The sequence below is a fragment of the Bufo gargarizans genome, chromosome 2 (genome assembly GCF_014858855.1).
Source record: "Bufo gargarizans isolate SCDJY-AF-19 chromosome 2, ASM1485885v1, whole genome shotgun sequence".
Taxonomy (NCBI): domain Eukaryota; kingdom Metazoa; phylum Chordata; class Amphibia; order Anura; family Bufonidae; genus Bufo; species Bufo gargarizans.
In genome coordinates, this window is record NC_058081.1 from 35,320,337 (window position 1) to 35,342,292 (window position 21,956).

The 21,956-nt window shown below is 44.1% G+C and overlaps 1 protein-coding gene across 1 annotated transcript in view; it reads left to right on the top strand.

Annotated features, from left to right (window-relative positions):
* The window catches only part of LOC122929279 (histidine N-acetyltransferase-like), a 91,338-nt gene that overhangs the window by 6,589 nt on the left and 62,793 nt on the right, over positions 1-21,956 (top strand). Inside the window, exon 2 of the mRNA XM_044282797.1 lies at positions 14,423-14,638. Within this exon, the coding sequence (XP_044138732.1) occupies positions 14,456-14,638 (183 nt within the window). The 5' untranslated portion in view covers positions 14,423-14,455. The remainder of the gene's footprint in view (positions 1-14,422; positions 14,639-21,956) is intronic.

Consider the following 21,956-nt stretch of genomic DNA (forward strand, 5'->3'; position numbering starts at 1 on the left):
CGATAAACATACATTATCCAATCATTTCAAAATAACACATAATCAAGATCCGTCAGGTCTTATTTTTGCAGTATTAGAAAAAGTTGACAGACACTGGAGGGGGGGGGGGGGGGGGACCATATAAGTAAAATTTCGATATTGGAATCTAGAAGGATTTTCAAATTCAATACCCTCGTACCTGCAGGCCTTAACGCCGAACTTGAAGTGTTTGGATTCCTTTAGATCTGGGGTGGGCACCTTCCACCGACGAGTGATCGGTTTATCCAGTTGGTATACTGATCTCTCTTTGGTGGGTGGCCCCCATCCACCAGCTTCTTTAAAATCGACTTTTCAATATAAACCTGAAATAAACAAATGAAATAATTCTCTTTATACAATATACAGCGAGAAATTGAATTTTGTTAAAATATTGTCATGGAACCATGAACCAGACGTACAACAAGAGATAAGTGGAAATAAGAAGGCTTTATTGAAAATCAAGCTGTAGCAAAAGTCCAAACGGATGGCTAAACCGAAGCAGGGTCTTGCGTAGACAGAGGTCAGGAACCAGGAGGGTAGTCAGACGAAGCCTGGATCAGGAACCAGCAGGGTAGTCAGATGAAGCCAGGATCAGGAACCAACGGGGTAGTCAGACGAGGCCAGGATCAGGAACCAGAAGCAGCAGCAGTCTTAGAAGCATGTGAACACAGGAGGACCAAGCAAGGAACTGAAGCCACAGACCTTCTATATATATGAGCTAGGCATCCAGCTCCTCCCAGTGGGAAGTAGAAGCCGCAGGGTGGGAGGCTACAAGAAACCCAGAAACCAAGATGGCCGCCAGCACATGTCAAACGAAGGAGAACAGTAAGAAGGTAAGACCATGACAGTACCTCCCCCTCAAGGGCCCCTCCTCCGCGGAGTAAGGAACGGTTTCTGAGGGAAGCGTGCATGGAAGGCTCGGAGCAAAGCAGGAGCATGGACATCTGCGGAGGGAACCCAGGATCGCTCCTCTGGACCATAACCACGCCAATGGACCAAAAACTGCAACCGACCGCGGACCAGGCGTGAGTCCAGGATATTGCTCACCTCATATTCCTCACGATTGCCCACTTGGACCGGACGGGGCCGAGGAACCGAGGAAGTGAAACGATTACACACCAATGGCTTCAACAGGGAGACATGAAACACGTTGGAGATCCGCATGCCAGGAGAAAGCGCAAGGGCATAGGCTACCGGGTTTACCTTGCGAAGCACTCGGAAGGGACCAACAAAGCGAGGCGCCAGCTTGGGAGTGGGCACTCGAAGGTTGAGGATGCGGGTGGACAACCATACACGGTCTCCGACCTGGTAGGAAGGAGCGGGCGCTCGTCTGCGATCAGCCTGGAGTCTCTGGCGCTGCGCAGAGACCTCAAGGGACCTCTGGATCTGTACCCAAGAAGCACGTAGGACGGAAAGGTGATCCTCCACAGCCGGAATATCCTGGGGAGAGAATACCTCCGGTAACACGGCAGGTTGGAACCCATAATTGGCCATGAAGGGAGACGTCCCAGAGGAAGAGTTCACTGCTGTGTTCCTGGCAAACTCAGCCCAATGCAGGAGGTCAACCCAATTGTCTTGGTGATCGGAGACATAGCAACGAAGGAATTGCTCCAAGGCCTGATTGGATCGTTCTGCGGCCCCATTGGACTGAGGGTGGTAGGCCGAGGAGAAAGAGAGATGAATCCCCAACTGGGAGCAAAATCTCCCCCGATCCGACACAATCTCCTTGGGCAAACCGTGCAACCGGAAGACCTCCCTGGCGAAAATCGTGGCCAACTCTTGTGCAGAGGGTAACTTCTTGAGAGGAACACAGTGGCACATTTTGGAAAACCGATCCACAATCATGAGAATGACCGTATGGCCTCGGGATGCAGGGAGGTCCACAATGAAATCCATCCCCAGGTGTAACCATGGGCGCTCCCCGGTGGCTATGGGTTGCAAAAGGCCCAACGGAAGGTGCCGAGGGGACTTACTCTGGGCACAAACGGAGCATGCCGCTACATATGCGGCGATGTCGGAACGTAGAGAAGGCCACCAGAACAGACGTGAAACAGCCCAGGACAGCTGATTCTTTCCAGGATGCCCCGCGGCCTTGGAGTTATGGTAGGTTCGCAACAACCGAGTGCGCAACTCCTCAGGCACAAAACACCTGCCGTTGGGTCTCCCAGAGGGAGCACCAGATTGAGCCGCCAAAATCTGCTCACCCAGGGGAGAGGTCAGGCTGGTGCGAATGGCGGCCAGGATCTGATTCGGAGGTATGACCGAAGTCGGAATCGACTCCTCCCCGGACAGCTCGGAGTACTGCATCCGCTCTGATGTAAGGCATCCGCTCTGATGTTCTTGGAACCGGGTAGGTAGGAGACCACGTAATTAAAACGTGACAAGAACAGAGCCCATCTGGCCTGACGTGGTGTCAATCTCTTGGCCTCAGAAAGGTAGGTCAGATTCTTGTGGTCCGTCAGGATGAGAACCGGAACCACCGATCCCTCGAGCAAGTGCCTCCATTCTTTAAGGGCCTGCACGATGGCCAATAACTCCCTGTCACCAATCTGATAGTTGCACTCCGCGGAAGACAGTTTCCGGGAGTAAAACCCACAAGGAAGCAGAGGACCCTCTGGTGTTCTACGCTGAGACAGAAGGGCGCCTACTCCCGTCTCAGACGCGTCCACCTCGAGGACAAAGGGCAACCCAGGGTTGGGATGCGACAGAATCGGAGCCGACACAAAGGCGGACTTTAGAGCCTCAAAAGCTCGGATGGCCTCGAGCGGCCAGACCTGGAAATTACTGCCCTTCCTGGTCAGATCCGTGAGAGGCTTGGCTAGCATAGAAAAGTCCCTGATGAACTTCCGATAATAATTGGCGAAGCCCAAAAAGCGCTGCAGGGCACGGAGACCACTGGGCTGGGGCCACTGTAAGACAGCCGAAACCTTCTCAGGATCCATGGAGAACCCCTCAGCGAAAATGATGTAACCTAAGAAGGTTACCTGGGATCGGTGAAATTCGCATTTCTCAAGCTTACCGAACAGCCTGTTCTCTCGTAACCGTTGCAACACTCGTCTGACATCCATAATGTGGGCCTCCATGGATTCAGAATATACCAAGATGTCATCCAAATAGACCACCACACACTGCTGCAACAGGTCACGGAAAACATCGTTGATGAATTCCTGGAAGACTGCGGGCGCATTGCACAACCCAAAGGGCATAACCAAGGATTCATAATGACCGGTCCTGGTGTTAAACGCGGTCTTCCACTCATCGCCCGCCTTGATCCTTACCAGGATCGGCCGATCTCCAATCGAAAGTCGGATTATGCTTCTGGAGCCAGGGGTACCCCAAGACCACCGAGTAGTGTGGAGACGAAATCACCTGGAGACAGACCGACTCTCTGTGAACGGCACCAATGGCTATCCCCACTGGAAGGGTCTCATGAGTCACGTGTGGCGGCAGAAGGGGTCTGCCGTCTATCGCCTTAAGAGCCAGTGGGGAACCTCGAGGCTGCAGAGGAATGGAATTGGCGGCAGCGAACACACTATCAATGAACAAACCACCAGCACCAGAGTCCACCAACGCCTGGGTCGTCACCGAGCCCCCGACCCAGGAGAGGACAACAGTGATCAGTGGTTTGTCAACACGGGAAACCGGGGACGAGGAGACTCCACCCAAGATCTGCCCCCGACAGGATCTCAGGTGCGAGCGTTTCCCGGACGGTTCGGACATGCCAACCGAAAATGCCCACCGAGACCACAGTACATGCATCGGCCCTCGCGTCTCCGGAGTACCCTCTCCCCCTCGGACAGGCGAGCAAACCCCAGCTGCATGGGTTCACCCCCAGACAAGTCATCCCCAGGAGGCGTGGGAGGAGAGGGAGGCACGGGTGGGACAGCAAACGTAGACGCCAATCTGTTAGAAGACCTCCGCAGGCTCTCCTTAAAGGAAGGTCTCTCCCTGAGTCTGGTGTCAATCAAAATCAGGAAAGAAATAAGAGACTCGAGCTCCACTGGTAGGTCCTTAGCTGCAACCTCATCCTTCAAGGCATCCGAGAGACCATGAGAGAAAGCAGCGACCAGAGCCTCATTATTCCAGCCCACCTCTGCTGCCAGGGTACGAAACTCAATGGCGTATTCAGCTACGGATCGTGAACCCTGTCTGATGGACATAAGGAGCTTCGCAGCAGAGGCAGCACGAGCCGGCACATCGAATACCTTCCGAAGAGAAGCAACAAAACCGGAAAACTCGGCAACCACCGGATTGTTGTTCTCCCATAAAGGGCTGGCCCAGGCCAAGGCCTTGTCCGAGAGCAGCGAGATCAAGAAGCCCACCTTTGATCTCTCAGTAGGAAAGGCATGTGGCAGCAACTCGAAATAAATGCCCACCTGGTTAAGGAAACCTCGGCACTGAGTTGGCTCTCCCCCAAAGCGCTGTGGAAGGGGGGCAGAACCGGTCATACCCCGAGACACCGCAGGCGCAGCAACAGGTGTCGGGGTAGACTCTGGCGCAACAACCGGAGCGGCAGTAGGAGCGGGCCCAGGAGCGACAACCGACCCATCGGCAACGGAAGCAAAATGAGCCGTGCGTTCAAGCAGGGTTTGCAACGCCACAGTGAACCGACCCAACAGGTGATCCTGCTGATCAAGTCTGGCAACCAGCGTAGGTAGCGAGGATGGCCCTGTACCGTCAGAATTCATGGCTTGGTCCTAATGTCATGGAACCATGAACCAGACGTACAACAAGAGATAAGTGGAAATAAGAAGGCTTTATTGAAAATCAAGCTGTAGCAAAAGTCCAAACGGATGGCTAAACCGAAGCAGGGTCTTGCGTAGACAGAGGTCAGGAACCAGGAGGGTAGTCAGACGAAGCCTGGATCAGGAACCAGCAGGGTAGTCAGACGAAGCCAGGATCAGGAACCAACGGGGTAGTCAGACGAGGCCAGGATCAGGAACCAGAAGCAGCAGCAGTCTTAGAAGCATGTGAACACAGGAGGACCAAGCAAGGAACTGAAGCCACAGACCTTCTATATATATGAGCTAGGCATCCAGCTCCTCCCAGTGGGAAGGAGAAGCCGCAGGGTGGGAGGCTACAAGAAACCCAGAAACCAAGATGGCCGCCAGCACATGTCAAACGAAGGAGAACAGTAAGAAGGTAAGACCATGACAAATATACATGAAATCAAAATACCGCATGAAGGGGGGCGGAGCTAGCGCCGGACTGAGATGGACGCTTAGTTCCCTGCTCTGCCAAAACGACCGTCCCTAGCACCAGCTATAATTAGCCCCAGTGAGTGAGGATGGTGAAAATCGGGAACCCCAAGCTTGGAGAACAGCCACTGATCTCCAAAGGCCAGATTCCAAGCGGCGATATGGAAAAATTCCTTATAAAAGCGGCCGCAATGATCCCACCACGAGAGCCAAAGATGGCGCCGGCCCAGCAGACCAAGGCCTTGAAGCGCATCTCTGCACACTCCGAGGGTGACAGCGATTCAGAAGAACGCCAACCCAGCTCTGACCTGCCGCTCACCAGACGATACCTGGATCGGACACTCAGCAGAGTTATGGAGCCCATTCTCACTGAACTTTCTGCTGTTAGACAAGAGGTGAGACACATTGGGGAACGGGGGGAAACACTTGAAACTCACCAGGCCGCATCCCTGAACCACCAGTCAGCGGTCTCAGCCTCACTGCGTCGCTGCACAGCGCACCTCGCATAATTCCCTGGAAGACCAGGAGAACACAGGGCGCCGCAACAACTTAAGATTCAGAGGGATTCCCGAATCAGTATTGCCGGGAGAGATTACCACCACCATCATCTCCATATGTGGCTCCCTGCTAGGTCCCGATTACCCTGAAGAAATTGCCATTGAACGCGCACATAGGGCGTTACGCCCTAAACCTAAGCCGACCGAGTCACCTCGCGATATCATCAAGTTCTTAAATGTCCCAGTTAAAGCGGCCATCCTGGATGCTGCACGTAATCATGCTGATCTCTCCTATGAAGACACCAGGTTGGAGATATACCAGGATCTAGCCCCTTCCACTCTCAAGAAACGGAGAGCCCTAAAACCGGTCCAACAAAGTCCTATACCGCTGGTCCTATCCATTTGGACTTTCCTTTTCTATCGCAGGCAAGCAGATCAACAACTCATCCTATGCTGACATTGTGCCTATCCTTGAAGACCTGGACATTCCTCCTATGCAGATAGAAAACTGGGAACTATACCATGACCTAGGAGAACCACCAGATCTCCCCAAAGTGTCGCCATTTGAGGTCCAGCGAACCCCAAAATCATCAAGATCTAAGAAAAGGGGCCATCAGCTTACACCCAGGAGCCTCTCCCAGGAACCTTAAAAGGACTTAAGCTCCAGTCTACTAGCTCCGACCATCACTTCCTGGAAGTGCCACACCACAGCTATCCACTGTCACCACCAGTCTTGAAATGTTATGAGTATTAATCTGTTTTTCTTTCCCTACTTTATAGAACGCAAATTGCTAGGCCCAACCTTGCACACTACTTTTTGGCCCCATTAGGGTGCTATACGGTCTAATACCCGGTCATCTGACCACCTATCCCCCACATGCCCAAAGCGTACACTTGTATGCTCGCTTATCTCTGTTATGTTGTTTTAACCTGTTATGTATTTGTTATCCTTCATATTCTTTCCCCAAGGTACTTGTCAACCTCACCAACACATCGTGAGATCTCCATCACTCCGACCTGCATCCGGAATCAAATGGCGGTACTCCTTTCCGTCACCATACTCTCCTGGAGGACACATCATTGGCCACAAGGTACCCTATCATACATAATTCGTTATGGCTGACCTACATATAGCCTCTTACAACGTAAAAGGCTTCTATTCCCCCTCAAAGCAAAGTCAAATGTTTTCTTTTCTTAGGAAAGCCGGAACTGATGTTGTGTTCCTCCAAGAGACTCACTTTCGTTTTAACCATTACCCTAATATTCAATTTTCCCACTACTCTCATTGGTACCATTGTGGGGGAGGTACCTCAGCCTCAGGTGGAGTTAGCATAGGATTTCAGAGGAAAATCCCCTTTACATATGTAAGCCACACACAAGACCCTGATGGGAGATATATCCTGGTAAAGGGCACCATAGGCCCACAAACATACACCTTCATAAATCTATATGCCCCCAACTCTAACCAATCCTGCTGGTTCTCAAACATCTATCCACTCATTAATTATTTCAAAGAAGGGATAGTAGTCCTGGGAGGAGATTTAAATATGGCCTTACACCCACAAATAGACACATCTTCTCAAAAATCATTTCACTCCTACAGATCCCTTAAAAACATTTGAGATAATCTCTGGAATTTCCAGTTGATAGATGTGTGACAATCCCACCATCCCAACACATCAGATTACACATTCTACTCCCCAATGCATGGCACCTATCATCGTCTAGACTACTTATTGATTTCCAAAGAACACCTACATCTTTGTAAGGAGGCCTCAATAGGTTCCATGCATCTCTCCGACCGCTCCAATCTTCCTCTCTGTAATGGCCCCAAATAGTATCCCCACGTGTTTTAACTGGAGACTAAATGAATCCTTACTGGGACACCAATCCACGATTGATTTGATCTCCAGACATATTAAAGAATACTTCTCCTTAAATGAGTGCCCTGACCTCTCTGCCACCACCTTATGGGATGCACACAAACCCTTCATCAGGGGCCAATTTATCAATATTGGATCTTATCAGAAGAACCTGAGGGAAAAAGCAATAGATGAAGCCCTCAAGAACATTCAAAGGCTCGAATTCTACCATATAAAGAGTCCCACTGATCTCCACCTACAGGAATTATCGAATCATAGAGCAGAACTTAAAGTCCTCCTACAAGCTAAAGCGGCTAAATACTTTATGAACTCCTAGCATAAATATTTCGCCCATGGCGACAAGGCCACCAAATTCCTAATGAGTAGGAATAAAAGGAAGGAGAGCCGCAAACTATATCCATCAACTTACCTCACCTAATGGTAAACCGTTTTTTTTTCTGCCACCCAGATTGCTGCCCAGTTCCGCTCCTTTTATGAAAAAATCTACAACCTCCCTACCAACATAACCCCGGAAAGTCGGGCATCCATTATTTCAACTTTCTTAGACTCATTCAATATTCCTTCCATATCTCCAGACCAAAAGCTAAAATTAGAAACCCCCGTCACATTGACCAAACTCAATAAAGCTTTAAGTCAAATGCCAAAAGGGAAGGCCCGGACGGCCTTCGGTCTCATACTATACAACCTTCCATGAAATCCTTCTCCCCCACCTTCTTGAGGTTTTCAACCTAGCGCTTAAAGGTGCCCCACTATCCAGAGACATGACAGCGGCCCATATCACACTCATCCCTAAAGAAGGGAAAGACTCCAAGCAGTGCTCCAATTATAGGCCCATATCCCTCCTGAATATAGACCTCAAACTCCTGGCCAAAATGTTAGCCAACAGTCTGGCCAATCTTCTCCCCCATCTTGTTCACAAGGATCAGGTCGGCTTTATCTGCAACAGAGAGGGCAAAGACAACACATCTAGAGTGATTAATGCGCTCTGTCATGCCAATCACATCTCTTCCCCTTTGCTCCTTCTCAGCACTGATGCCGAGAAAGCATTCGATAGAGTCAACTGGATGTATCTGAAACATGTCTTGCCTAGGTTTGGCCTCCCTGATTCCTTTGTGCAAGCTACCTTTGCCATGTACGACCAAGCAACAGCTCTGGTTATGGTCAATGGGAATCTTTCCTCCTTATTTGCTATAAATAATGGGACGCGCCAGGGCTGTCCCCTGTCCCCACTTTTATTCATCCTAGCATTGGAACTGCTCTTATCTATTTTAAGGTCGGATAAGAGAATTGAGGGTCTAAATTTGGGAGGTAAGGAACAGAAAATTGCAGCATTTGCGGATGATATTCTAATGATGACAGTAAATCCGTTAGTTTCCCTTCCCTGCATTCAGTCCCATCTCAACCTTTATAGCACAGTTTCAGATTTCAAGATAAATACTAATAAATCTCTAGTCCTATGCGACGTCTAATGGAGAACTCACCCTTCAATTGGTCCTCTCCCACCATCATAAAAGACCTATTCTCCCTTAACTATATCCCACTAAAGTCTTCAATTTTTTATGCTATAGTTAACCTTACCCAATCCAACCCTACATTGTCCTGGTTTGGCTGCAAAAACCTACTCTCTTCTCTAATCCTCCCCCGTCTCACTTACCTACAACAGGTTCTTCCGATCCCCATACCCAAGCATTACTACCCTTCAATGCAAAAAAAAATTAGATCCTTTATATGGAATGGTAAGAAAGCTAGACTTGCATTCTCCCTCCTCACCAAACCTAGACAAGCTGGGGCCATAGGCCTTCTAAACCCAGAACTCTACGGTAAGGCTATTCTCCTCTCCCAAGCAGTAGCTTGGCTACGCCCCTCTTTACAATCTACCACAGTAGAAATGGAACTCAATATACTAAACAAGCCAGTTAGAGCACTCCTACTAGGGCGCCAAAATGTTCTGACTGAATCGTTATCCCATTACCATTACCCAATTGTCAAAGCAACTCTTGAGGCATGGAAGTGGCTGTCTACATCCTACTGTTCCATCCCGTTTCCCTCCCCACTTCTAACGATAAAGGACGTAATAGACACGGCCCCCCTGGCCCTGAGAACGGCTACCTCGCAAGGGCTACATTCCTCAACAATAGCGCTATCATCGCTGACGAACCATACTGGTAACATACTAGACCTGGAAGCCATGAAAACTTTACTTGATCCCCGCCCATGTGATCTCTTCTCAGTTCTATACCTCAGAGCCTACATAAGCCAGCACGTTCAAATGGGTGACCTCCAGCGTCCTCTATAGTTCGAGTCGGTGATCTCCCTTCCTAAAACCCCTAGAAGACTTATCTCACAAATCTATAGCAGACTACGCTCCCCACCCATGTTGGCTAGGCCAGCTTTCATAAAACAATGGGAACTAGACCTGAACATTACCATCCCCTTTGCATCTCTTCACAAGCTCCTTGAATCTCCCCACAGGGCCTCCCGCTGTGTCCGAATCCAAGAGAATGGATGTAAAATTCTTACTAGATGGTACAATACGCCAGATAAGACTGCACTCTTCTCTCAAACTGCTTTGGATACATGCTGGAGGTGCCTTCAGGGGAAAGGGACTTTCCTTCACATATGGTGGACTTGCCCCCTTATTACCAAATGGTGGTCCGAGATATTTTCTCTGGCAAACAAAATCTGTCACACCTCTTTCCATCCATCTCCTCAGTTAGCTCTATTGTCCTTCAGTCAGGAAAAGGGCCATCTACAACCACCCTTCATCTTCTCACAGATGCTGATAGCCGCCCGCCTTTTACTTCCTAGATACTGGATGCAAATCCAAACCCCTTCTATGGAACAATGGCTACAGAAGGTTGACCAGCTTCATAGGTTTGAGGAACTGTCCTCATGGGAAACTCGTACACACGTTTCTTTCCTCAAAAAATGTCTCCCCTGGTCATCTTATAGAGCCCCCAAAAATAAAAACATCCTCAGCCCTCATGTTTCATGAGTTAGATCCAGGAAGACAACAGACCAGTCCTGCTCTGCCGTTAATCCCTTACACATCGGTCGCCCACTGACCATCACCTTTTTACAGATCAAAGGTCCTCACCTTACTTATCCATCTGTTAGTATTCTGTATATTAATACAAAGCTGGCCCAGCTATGATGTGATTACTTGCCGCTATTATACTCCATTCTCTTAATACCATCATCTCTGGATGCTTTGCTCACTTATCTATCCATCTGTCTACTCATTTTCACTATGTTTGTCTGATATTGCCATGCATCTGATTTATACTCGCAATTAATCTATTTGTATAACGACATGGCCTGCGTGCCATACCTTGATACCCTGTTACCCCCTGTTCTTTATTGAGAAAATCAATAAAAATAAAAATAAAAAAATATTTAAAAAATAAAATAAAGAAATAAAAAGTGAAATATGCGGATAAATTCGGCATCAACGAATATGAATTGAGTACTATATCTATATTTTCAATTGGGTACTTTAAATATGTTATTTATGATCAATGTTTTATAACTGTATTTTTATTTATTTTTTAAGTGTGAATCAGTAGTGAACATCTCTGATTCATAAAATAAGGAATACAAATTTTTAATAATATGACAATTAAAAAAGATTTTTACAAGAAACTGCATATAAAACAAATGCGATAAATATAAGTTTATATGTTCATTGTGGCCCATAAATTTATCTTAATGGTGAAGATACAAATTAATCACCAACTAGAAGATAATAAATGAGTTGCCATGGAATAAATAAAGTGTCATGTGAACAACGTGGATCCATTCCAATTTTATGATATAACCTTCATGACATACGTATGAGAGGGTACTTAAGGGTACAAGCAAGATGGGGGGATTTACCACTGAAGAAGGAGCAAGTATATAGCCCTGAAACACGCATGGTCGCAAATTCCCCTAAAAAAGCACGTACCCTTGTAAGGGCATTTAAGATTTGCAATAAATGGGGTGTTCCAACATCCATAAGTCCATGATTTGAAGGATTAACCATCAAGAGTATATATATGCAGCCGGCTTTTTAACTCTGGACCTATTGAGCACGTGGGACGCCGGACGATCCTTCAGCTTACACAGGGAAGCAGCGCGATTGTAACACTCTCTACAGCAGAAGACGCGGTAAGATTAGTTAGTGCCGAATACCATGTGGGACGTTACGGACGGCATTTGACTCCGCTCCTGCATTGAACAGTGAGTAACAAACATTTACATTGCGCAACTGTGTAATTTATATAATATTGGATACAGAGATTTAAAAATTCAGTGTTTATAATAGGCATCAAATTTAATATCGATAGTATCACAATACTAACTCTATAATATTATGGACAATAAACAGTTTGTAACGGCATACAGAAAATTGTGCCTAGTGATTCTGTGATACTCCAGCACCATAATATATGTGGTATAAATGATATAATACAGTATAAGCTACAATGGCAACTCTTCTATAGAAATTATTTACTATTATTACAATTTTTCACTATTTTTATTTTGTTTTGTCTAGGATTTTTTTATTATATGTTATTTTATCATATGTTGCTTTTAAAATAAATATTGTAAGCTTAAGGTGATTCCAGATAGTGAGTGCCCTTCATCCTAAAATACCTAAAAATTGCAATTAACATATCGGTGACTGGGTGAGGCAAAACTGACAGGTGCACCTGTTTCACAGCAGTAGACAGGGGAGCCATCTCTATATCTATACACTTTAGCAAAAGAGACCAATTTCTTTTTGCTTACATGCCTCAGCTACTATTCTGATGCCAACCGCCTGATGCCACACATCTGATGCCAAGTGCTCCTTCTTTCACCCACCATCCTCAGCTGGTACTGGTATCGCCATTCACCTCCCCACTCTGTCACCGGGTCACTCTGTCGTCTTCTGATTCTCCTGCCATCTCCACACTATGTCACCTTGCCACTCTGTGACCTCCTGATGCTGCCGCCACCTCCACACTGTCATTGTAACACTCTGTGACCCCCTCCTGCCGCCACCTCCAGACTCTGACATTGGGCCATTCTGTCGTCTCCTCATGCTGCTTCCACCTCACCACTATGTCATAAGGCCACTCTGTGGACTTCTCATGCAGTTCCCACCCTCCCCACTTCATGACTGGGTAACTATTTTGCCTTTCAGCCTGGGTGACATCATCATTTATTTGACCCTCCTTCTGATCTGTTCTAGAAGGAAGGAAAAATGAGATGCACAACGGATCCTGTCTGTGTAGCAGCTGTAAGGTCGTATGGTCCCATGAGAATTCGCTTGTGATTTGGTAGCCAAAAGCAGGAGTGGGTACAAAACACAGAAGACATGCAAATATTCCTTTCATGTGTCTTCTCTGTTTTGGATCCACTCCTGTTTTTTTGGGGGCATTAGCAATACTGATGGATTAATGACCAAATGCTGACTGAGTGAAGGCAGATACTCAACAGACAGGATCCGTTTTTTGGGGGGTTATTGTTCTGATGGATCAGAGGAAGGACAAAATAATCAGTGATGTCAACACAAACTTACTGCTGACACCCTCTCCACTCTGTCGGGAGGCTCTACTTGTATAAGCGTTTAATATAACAGGTTCTGTAGACATCTATGTGGAATCAGCTGATGATGGTGTAAAAGGAGTGCGCTTCTTCTTGGAGCTAACATTGTCCTGTAAGGCTAAGTTCATACTTGAGTTATTTGTTCAGTTTTGGCCCCATGACTGCCCAAATAAGTGAAGTGTACAGTGATTCTAAGAGCGACGCCTGTCCTCTGCATGTCATACTGACTCGCAGTATTATTTCACTACCACAGCAGTCTCCCTATGCCTGTTACTACAAGGCACAGTGTTCTACACCACTATAAAGGCTCTATGCAGCCAGGAAATTTAACGCGATTCGCCACAAATAAATTCGTATCGAACCAAATTTTTATTTTAAATGTGGCGAACCGGCCGAATCTATTTTTTTTAAAGTTTGCTCATCTCTAGTTGCTGTACATCTGACACGTGATCTGGGTCAAATGATCACTGTGCTCAGATCAGTTTATATAGGGATGAGTTCTTGATTGGCTAGCCTTCCTTGGAAAAATTACTGCTATAGGTGAAGTTCAGTACTACAGTATTGTGAACAATTGGCTTCATAATAGTCGCATTTAAAGAGCCATGACAGTTTATTTTTTGATCAATGTGGCTGTGTGAGCCCTGTGCTTGCTTTATTTTTTACTGATGGATATGATTGTGGTGGTACCAAGTAAGAATTTTTATCAGAACAACAATAGGTATTGAAATGAAATATTTTTTTAATGAAAAATAAGGTTGGTTTAGTTTTTGAAGACACTTTTTAAAAATTATTTTTAATGTATCTTTATTTTAAGGGCTTGCATCATTTGATTGGATATATAATTATTTGAAATACTTAGTATCTTAGTGTCCCTGATAGAGTCTAAACAGATTATACCTATGGAAGACCTTTGTTAACCAGATTCGGAGTAGGAGCCCATTTGGACTAGCTGTCAATCAAGGCTCCTGCAGTTCCAGCTTCAGTGCTTGCACGATCACCAGGACATGGGTTAAAGTACAGTAGAAACAAGCATAAAGAGCGTTTGAAGAATCTTGTGTAACGACATGTTTTTTACTGTCCTACCTGTAAAAAAAAAACTTAGTTTTAATTGGTTAAAGGGTTTGTACCAAGATTAAAATGCATCCCAAGGATGGGAAACAAGCATCGGATCATTGGGAGTCAGACTGCTGGGAACCCTATCGAAGAAAGAGAGTAAACATTGCCTGATTGAACTTCTTCTCTCTTCTTTCAGACGGGACACTCGTGTGGATTGTGTAGTGACGCCATGTCAGATGAAACTTCGATTCCACATATTGATTTTTCACCTGCAACAGAAGAAGACTATGAAGAACTGCTGTCTATCTCTAGTGGGTTATTCTACGGATTGGACTATCTGCCTTTCTGGTACCATTCATGGCTGAAGGAACCCAATAGAAGAATGATTGTGGCCAAATGTGAAGGGAAAGTGGTGAGTAGGAAAAATACATTATTGGTGACTAAGCCTACTTTCACACTATCGTTTTTACTGGATCCGGCAGGGTTCAGCAAAAACGCTTCTGTTACTGATAATACAACCATCTGCATCTGTTAAGAATGAATCGGTTGTATTATATTTAACATTATAGTCACAGAAAACCATCCTTTATTCATGTATCTAAATAAAAAAACACATTAAATACCCCAAATAGGCAAAATTATCTAACATAACTCAAAACAAAAACAAAAAATATTCCTCACAGTAGTGGGCGACAAAATAGCAGGGTCTTGTATGATAAACGATGCTTGGGGGACTGTCCCTAAAGGTGACTCTATCTTCGTTATGCCCTGCCTGGAACGCGATCCCATGTCAGAAACCTCCTGGACGCCCTAGGATGGCCCTGATCGGGAAGTGTAGAACAGGCAACAGTTGGCTCGTTTAAACTTTACCATGTAAAAATAAACGTACCAAAAATAATAAACAGTAACACAAATGGAAAATACAGCTGCATATCAACTCCTATCAACAAAGGGTGAGTCATGTGGTAGCTAAAAGAATACCACAGTTGTTTAGTGGTAATATTATGGGATGTGTGAAATTAAGAAATCCCTGTCCAAACGCGTTTTGCCCGAACACTTGGGGGGCTCATCAGGGGACACTGAAGAAGCAGCACATTAACACAATAAACGTGGAGTCGAAGGAACAAAATACATAGACTGTCAGCAATCAGCTAAACAAACAACAAACCCCTCCTGTTTGGTCATATGGTTGCTACTTGCGTGTCTGCAGATGGTGTAGTGCAATAATATATCAGATCATACCACACAAGGCAACAGAAAAAATGGTGTGGTGTTAAACAAGCAGGAAGTTCTCAAACCCACATGCAGTTGTGCATGTCTATACAGGGGAGCAAATCCTGCACTTGCATCCAGTTGCTAATGGCGATCCCCAGCAAAAATGCATACAGTGGAGGATGCCCGCAGCGGACCACAAGTACCACAATAGACATCCTACACAAGATAGCAATTATATGGATGTGATAACCGATATAACAATATAATAACATTTGCAAAGCTAGGTGCACTCTGCTGTCTTACTAAACCCTCATACTGATGTCAAAATTGAGAGATTACTGTAGAGGACATGTCTGAGCCTGAGCACAATGTCAAGGTTTCTCAAATAGCTCGGGACTAGAGTTGAGCGGACACCTGGATGTTGAGCGGACACCCGGCCGAAATTCACAAAAAAGTTTGAGTTCGGGACCCGAACTTTACCCCGAACCCCATTGAAGACAATGGGACCTGAACTTTGGAGCACTAAAATGGCTCTAAAAAAGTCATGGAAAGGGCTAGAGGGCTGCAAATGGCAGCAAAATGTGGTTAAGAGCATGGCAAGCAGTGATGGCCAGTTCGTATTGTGCGCCCACGAACATATGCGGGCTGACATCTTTTTTCACAAGTCCGGCGAGGCACAGGTAAGCCCTTACCTGTGCCTGTGCTGGGAGCCGGTCTGAAAACAAGTGCGGTCAGCGCGAGCAGGCAGTACCGAGAACAGCCACCGGGGGCCTTTATCGGGCTGTTCTCGGAACTGACTGCTCCCGGTGACCGCACTTGTTTTCAGACCGGCTCCTGACACAGGTAAGGGCTTACCTGTGCCTCGCCGGACTTGTGAGAAAAGATGGAATCCCGCATATGTTCGCGGGCGAACAATGCGAACTGGCCATCACTGATGGCAAGTGCTCTGCAAACAAATGTGGATAGGGCAATGATTTCAGATAACATAAAATATGTAAAAAAATATAATAATAATCTAGGAGGAGGGAGGTCCATATGGAGTAGGAGGTTGAGGAGGCGCTGGATGTAGCAGTGTAGGTGGAAGCGGCGGTGGAGGAGGAGGAGGTAGCCAACACTGGTTTTTGTTTTTGCTTTTTATTTTATTTTATTATCATTTTATTTGTTTCAATTTGGGTAGACCCCAAAGAGAAAAAATTTCTTGAGGTCACAAGACAGTGTGACAGGCCACTTTTATACAATTACTGCACGATCACAAAAAAACTGTTAATTTGTCAGCCAACAATATAACTACAGTATTTTAAGCTTCTATTGGACTCTCAGAAGTGCAGCAAAGGCCGCAAATGTAGTGTCTTGCACAAAATGGGTGTTTTTTTTAAACCCAGAATATAACTGCAATATTTAAAGCTTTTATTTGACTCTCACAAATGCAGCAAAGGCCGCAAATATAGTGTCTTGCACTTAGACCCTAATTATAATTTTCATATATGTAGTTACTAATAACATGATATTCCAGAATCAGTTACTATTAGATGGACTCACCCCATATTTAATAAGATTCAGCCCTTAGCAATCAGTCTGCATAAAACTGCAATCTCACTATTCAGTTAAGATGGCCACCACTGCCCTCACCCTGAGGCTAATCCCGCCTGCCTTCACTAGCCAGTAACAATAACCCCCCAAAAGTGTCAGTAACCAGAGCCCTCCCCCCTAAATGGTTAATCTCCTGCAGCACAAAGGGGCCCTCTTACCACATGTTGCTTTCATTTATACACTGAGCAGACGGCAGATCTCCCTTCCCTGCTCTGCGCTGCTTCCACTCTGCATTGTCCAAGTCTGCTGAGTGAGGGAGCGTCTGCCAAGCGCAGGGACAGGGAGAAGTGCACACAGCCCAGGCACTGGTATCAGCTGCTGGGGAGGACCTGGCTTTAATCATTTACCTACAGTCCCTGGCTGTCAGTAATCTGACATTGCAGGCTGCCTGCTTCTGCGTCCTCCGTCCTTCAACACATAGACGGACCATGCCTAGCAACACATAGAAGGACCCTGCCTAGCAACACATAGACGGACCATGCCTAGCAACACATAGAAGGACCCTGCCTAGCGACCCTATTTTAAGCACAGGTAAAAGCAGGCAGTACAGGGAACAAAACTGTGGAATTAAGGGGTAATTGAGTACACAGTGAAATAGGGCCACCAAGGAGATATTAATAACCACAATCCAATACTCAAAAAAAATAATATATGACAGTTATACTTTAAGCCCAGAATATAACTGCAGTATTTAAAGCTTGTATTGGACTCTCAGAAATGCAGATAAGGCCCCAAATGTAGGGTCTTGAACAAAATGGGTATTTTATTCAAACCACAATATAACAACAGTATTTAACGCTTGTATTGTACTGTCAAAAATGCAGTAAAGGCCCCAAATGAAGTGTCTTCCACAAAATGGGTGGTTTTTTCCCCCAAACTGCAATAGAACAGTAGTATTTAATGCTTGTATTGGACTCTCAGAAATGGCGCATAAGCCCAAAATTTAGTGTCTTGCACAAAATGGGTGTTTTTCTTTAAACCTAGAATATAACAGCAGTATTTAACGCTTGTATTTGGCTGTCAGAAATGCAGAAAAGGCCCCAAATGTAGTGTTTTGCACAAAATGTTTTTTGTTTTTTTTCAAACCACAATATAACTGCAGTATTTAACGCTTGTATTGGACTCTGACAAATGCAGCAAAGGCCGCAAATGTAGGGTCTTGCACAAAATGGGTGTTTTTTTTTAACCCAGATTATAACTGCAGTATTTAAAGCTTATATTTGACTGTCACAAATGTAGCAAAGGCACCAAATGTAGTGTCTTGCACAAAATGGGTGTTTTTTTAAACCCATAATATAACTGCAGTATTTAAAGCTTGTATTTGACTGTCACAAAAGCAGAAGAAGCCCAAAATGTAGTGTCTTGCACAAAATGTTTTTTTTTTTAAAACCAGAATATAACTGCAGTATTTATAGCTTGTATTTGACTGTCACAAATGCAGAAAAGGCCTAAAATGTAGGGTTTTGCTCAATATGGGTGTTTTTTTAAACCCAGAATATAACTGCAGTATTTAAAGCTTGTATCGGACTCTCAGAAATGCAGCTAAGACCCCAAATGTAGTGTCTTGCACAAAATAGGTGTTTTTTTTTCAAACCGCAATAGAACAGCAGTATTTATAGCTTGTATTGGACTCTCAGAAATGCAGTAAGGGCCAAAAATGTAGTGTCTTGCCCAAAATGGGTGTTTTTTTTTAAACCCAGAATATAACTGCAGTATTAAAAGATTATATTTTACTGTCACAAATGCAGCAAAGGCCGCAAATGTAGTGTTTTGCACAAAATTTGTGTTTTTCTCAAACCCAGAATATAACATCAGTATTTAACACTTGTATTGGACTATCAGAAATGCAGAAAAGGCCGGAAATGAAGTGTCTTGCACAAAATGGGTGTTTTTTTCATACCACATTATAACAGCAGTATTTAACGCTTCTATTAGACTCTTGGAAATAAAGCAATGGACCCAAATGTAGTGCCTTGCACAAAATGGGTGTTTTTTTAAACCCATATTATATCTGCAGTATTTATAGCTTGTATTTGACTCTCAGAACTGCAGAAAAGGCCCCAAATGTAGTGTTTTGCACAAAATATGTGGGGGGTTTTCAAACCACAATATAACATTAGTATTTAACTTTTGTATTGGATTCTCAGAAATGCAGAAAAGGCCGCAAATTAAGTGTCTTGCACAAAATGGGTGTTTTTTTCAAACCACATTATAGCAGCAGTATTTAACGCTTCTATTGGACTCTTAGAAATAAAGTAATGGACCAAAATGTAGAGCCTTGCACAAAATTGGTGTTTTTTTTAAACCCAGAATATAACTGCAGTTTTGAAAGCTTGTATTTGACTCTCAGAAATGCAGAAAAGGCTGCAAATGTAGTGTCTTGCACAAAATGGGTGTTTTTTTTAAACCCATAATATAACTGAAGTATATAAAGCTTGTATTGGACTGTCAGAAATGCAGCAAATGTCGCAAATGAAGTGTCTTGCACAAAATGGGTGATTTTTGAAACCCAGAATATAACTGCAGTATTTAAAACTTGTATTTGACTGTCACAAATGCAAAAAAAGGCCCACAATGTAGGGTCTTGCACAAAATGTGTGTTTTTTTCAAACCACAATATAAAATCAGTATTTAACGCTTGCATTGGACTTTCAGAAATGCAGAAAAGGCTGCAAATTAAGTGTCTTGCACAAAATGGGTGTTTTTTTCAAACCACATTATAGCAGCAGTATTTAACGCTTCTATTGGACTCTTAGAAATAAAGTAATGGACCAAAATGTAGTGCCTTGCACAAAATTGGTGTTTTTTTTAAACCCAGAATATAACTGCAGTTTTGAAAGCTTGTATTTGACTCTCAGAAATGCAGAAAAGGCTGCAAATGTAGTGTCTTGCACAAAATGGGTGTTTTTTTTAAACCCATAATATAACTGAAGTATATAAAGCTTGTATTGGACTGTCAGAAATGCAGCAAATGTCGCAAATGAAGTGTATTGCACAAAATGGGTGATTTTTGAAACCCAGAATATAACTGCAGTATTTAAAACTTGTATTTGACTGTCACAAATGCAAAAAAAGGCCCACAATGTAGGGTCTTGCACAAAATGGGTGTTTTTTTAAACCTAGAGTATAACTGCAGTATTTATAGCTTGAATTTGACTGTCACAAGTGCAGCAAAGGCCGCAAATGTAGTGTCTTGCATAAAATGTGTGTTTTTTTCAAACCACAATATAAAATCAGTATTTAACGCTTGCATTGGACTTTCAGAAATGCAGAAAAGGCTGCAAATAAAGTGTCTTGCAAAAAATGGGTGTTTTTTTTTTAAACCAGAATATAACTGCAGTATTTAAAGTTTGTATTGGACTGTCAGAAATGCAGAAAAGTCCCAAAATGTAGGGTCTTGAATAAAATGGGTATTTTTTTCAGACCACAATATAGCAGCAGTATTTAACGCTTGTATTGGACTGTCAGAAATGCAGAAAAGGCCGCAAATGTAGTGTCTTGCACAAAATGGGTGATTTTTGAAACCCAGAATATAACTGCAGTATTTCAAAACTTGTATTTGACTGTCACAAATGCAGAAAAGGCCCACAATGTAGGGTCTCGCAGAATATATTTTTTTTTAAACCTAGAGTAGAACTGCAGTATTTAAAGCTTGTATTGGACTCTCAGAAATGCAGCAAAGGCCGCAAATGTAGTGTCTTGCACAAAATAGGTGTTTTATTTAAACCCAAAATATAACTGCAGTATTTAAAGCTTGTATTTGACTGTCACAAGTGCAGCAAAGGCCTCACATGTACGGTCTTGAATAAAATGGGCATTTTTTTCAAACCACAATATAACAGCAGTATTTAAGGCTTGTATTGGACTCTCAGAAATGCAGCAAATGCCGCAAATGTAGTGTCTTGCACAAAATTAGTAGTTTTTTTTTTAAACCCAGAATATAACTGCAGTATTTAAAACTTGTATTTGACTGTCACAAATGTAGCAAAGGACCCATAAGTAGTGTGTTGCACAAAATGGGTGTTTTTTTTAACCCAGAATATAACTGCAGTATTTAAAGCTTGTATTTGACTGTCACAAACGGCCCAAAATGTAGTGTCTTGCACAAAATTAGTGTTTTTTTTCAAACCCAGAATATAACAGCAGTATTTAACGCTTGTATTGGACTCTCAGAAATGCAACAAAGGCTGAAAATGTAGGGTCTTGCACAAATTGGGTGTTTTTTTAAACCCAGAATATAACTGCAGTATTTAAAGCTTGTATTGGACTCTCAGAAATGCTGTAAAGGCCCAAAATATAGGGATTTGCACAAAATGGGCGTTTTTATTAAACCCAAAATATAACTGCAGTACTTAAAGCTTGTATTGAACTCTCAGAAATGCTGAAAAGTCCCAAAATGTAGTGTCTTGCACAAAATGGGTGTCTTTTCAAACCCAGAATATAACTGCAGTATTTATTTGACTGTCACAAGTGCAGCAAAGGCCGCACATGTAGTGTCTTGCACAAAATGGGTGTTTTTTTTTCAGACCACAAAATAACAGCAGTATTTAACGCTTGTACTGGAGTCTCAGAAATGCAGCAAAGGCCGCAAATTTAGTGTCTTGTACAAAATGGGTGTTTTTTTTTAAACCCAGAATATAACTGCAGTATTTAAAGTTTGCATTTGACTGTCACAAATGTAGCAAAGGCCCCAAATGTAGTGTGTTGCACAAAATGAGTGTTTTTTTTCAAACCCAGAATAAAAATGCAGTATTTAAAGCTTGTATTGGACTCTCAGAAATGCAGCAAAGGCTGAAAATGTAGTGTCTTGCACAAATTGGGTGTTTTTTAAACCCAGAATATAACTGCAGTTTTTAAAGATTGTATTTGACTGTCACAAACGCAGAAAAGGCCCAAAATGTAGTGTCTTGCACAAAATGGGTGTT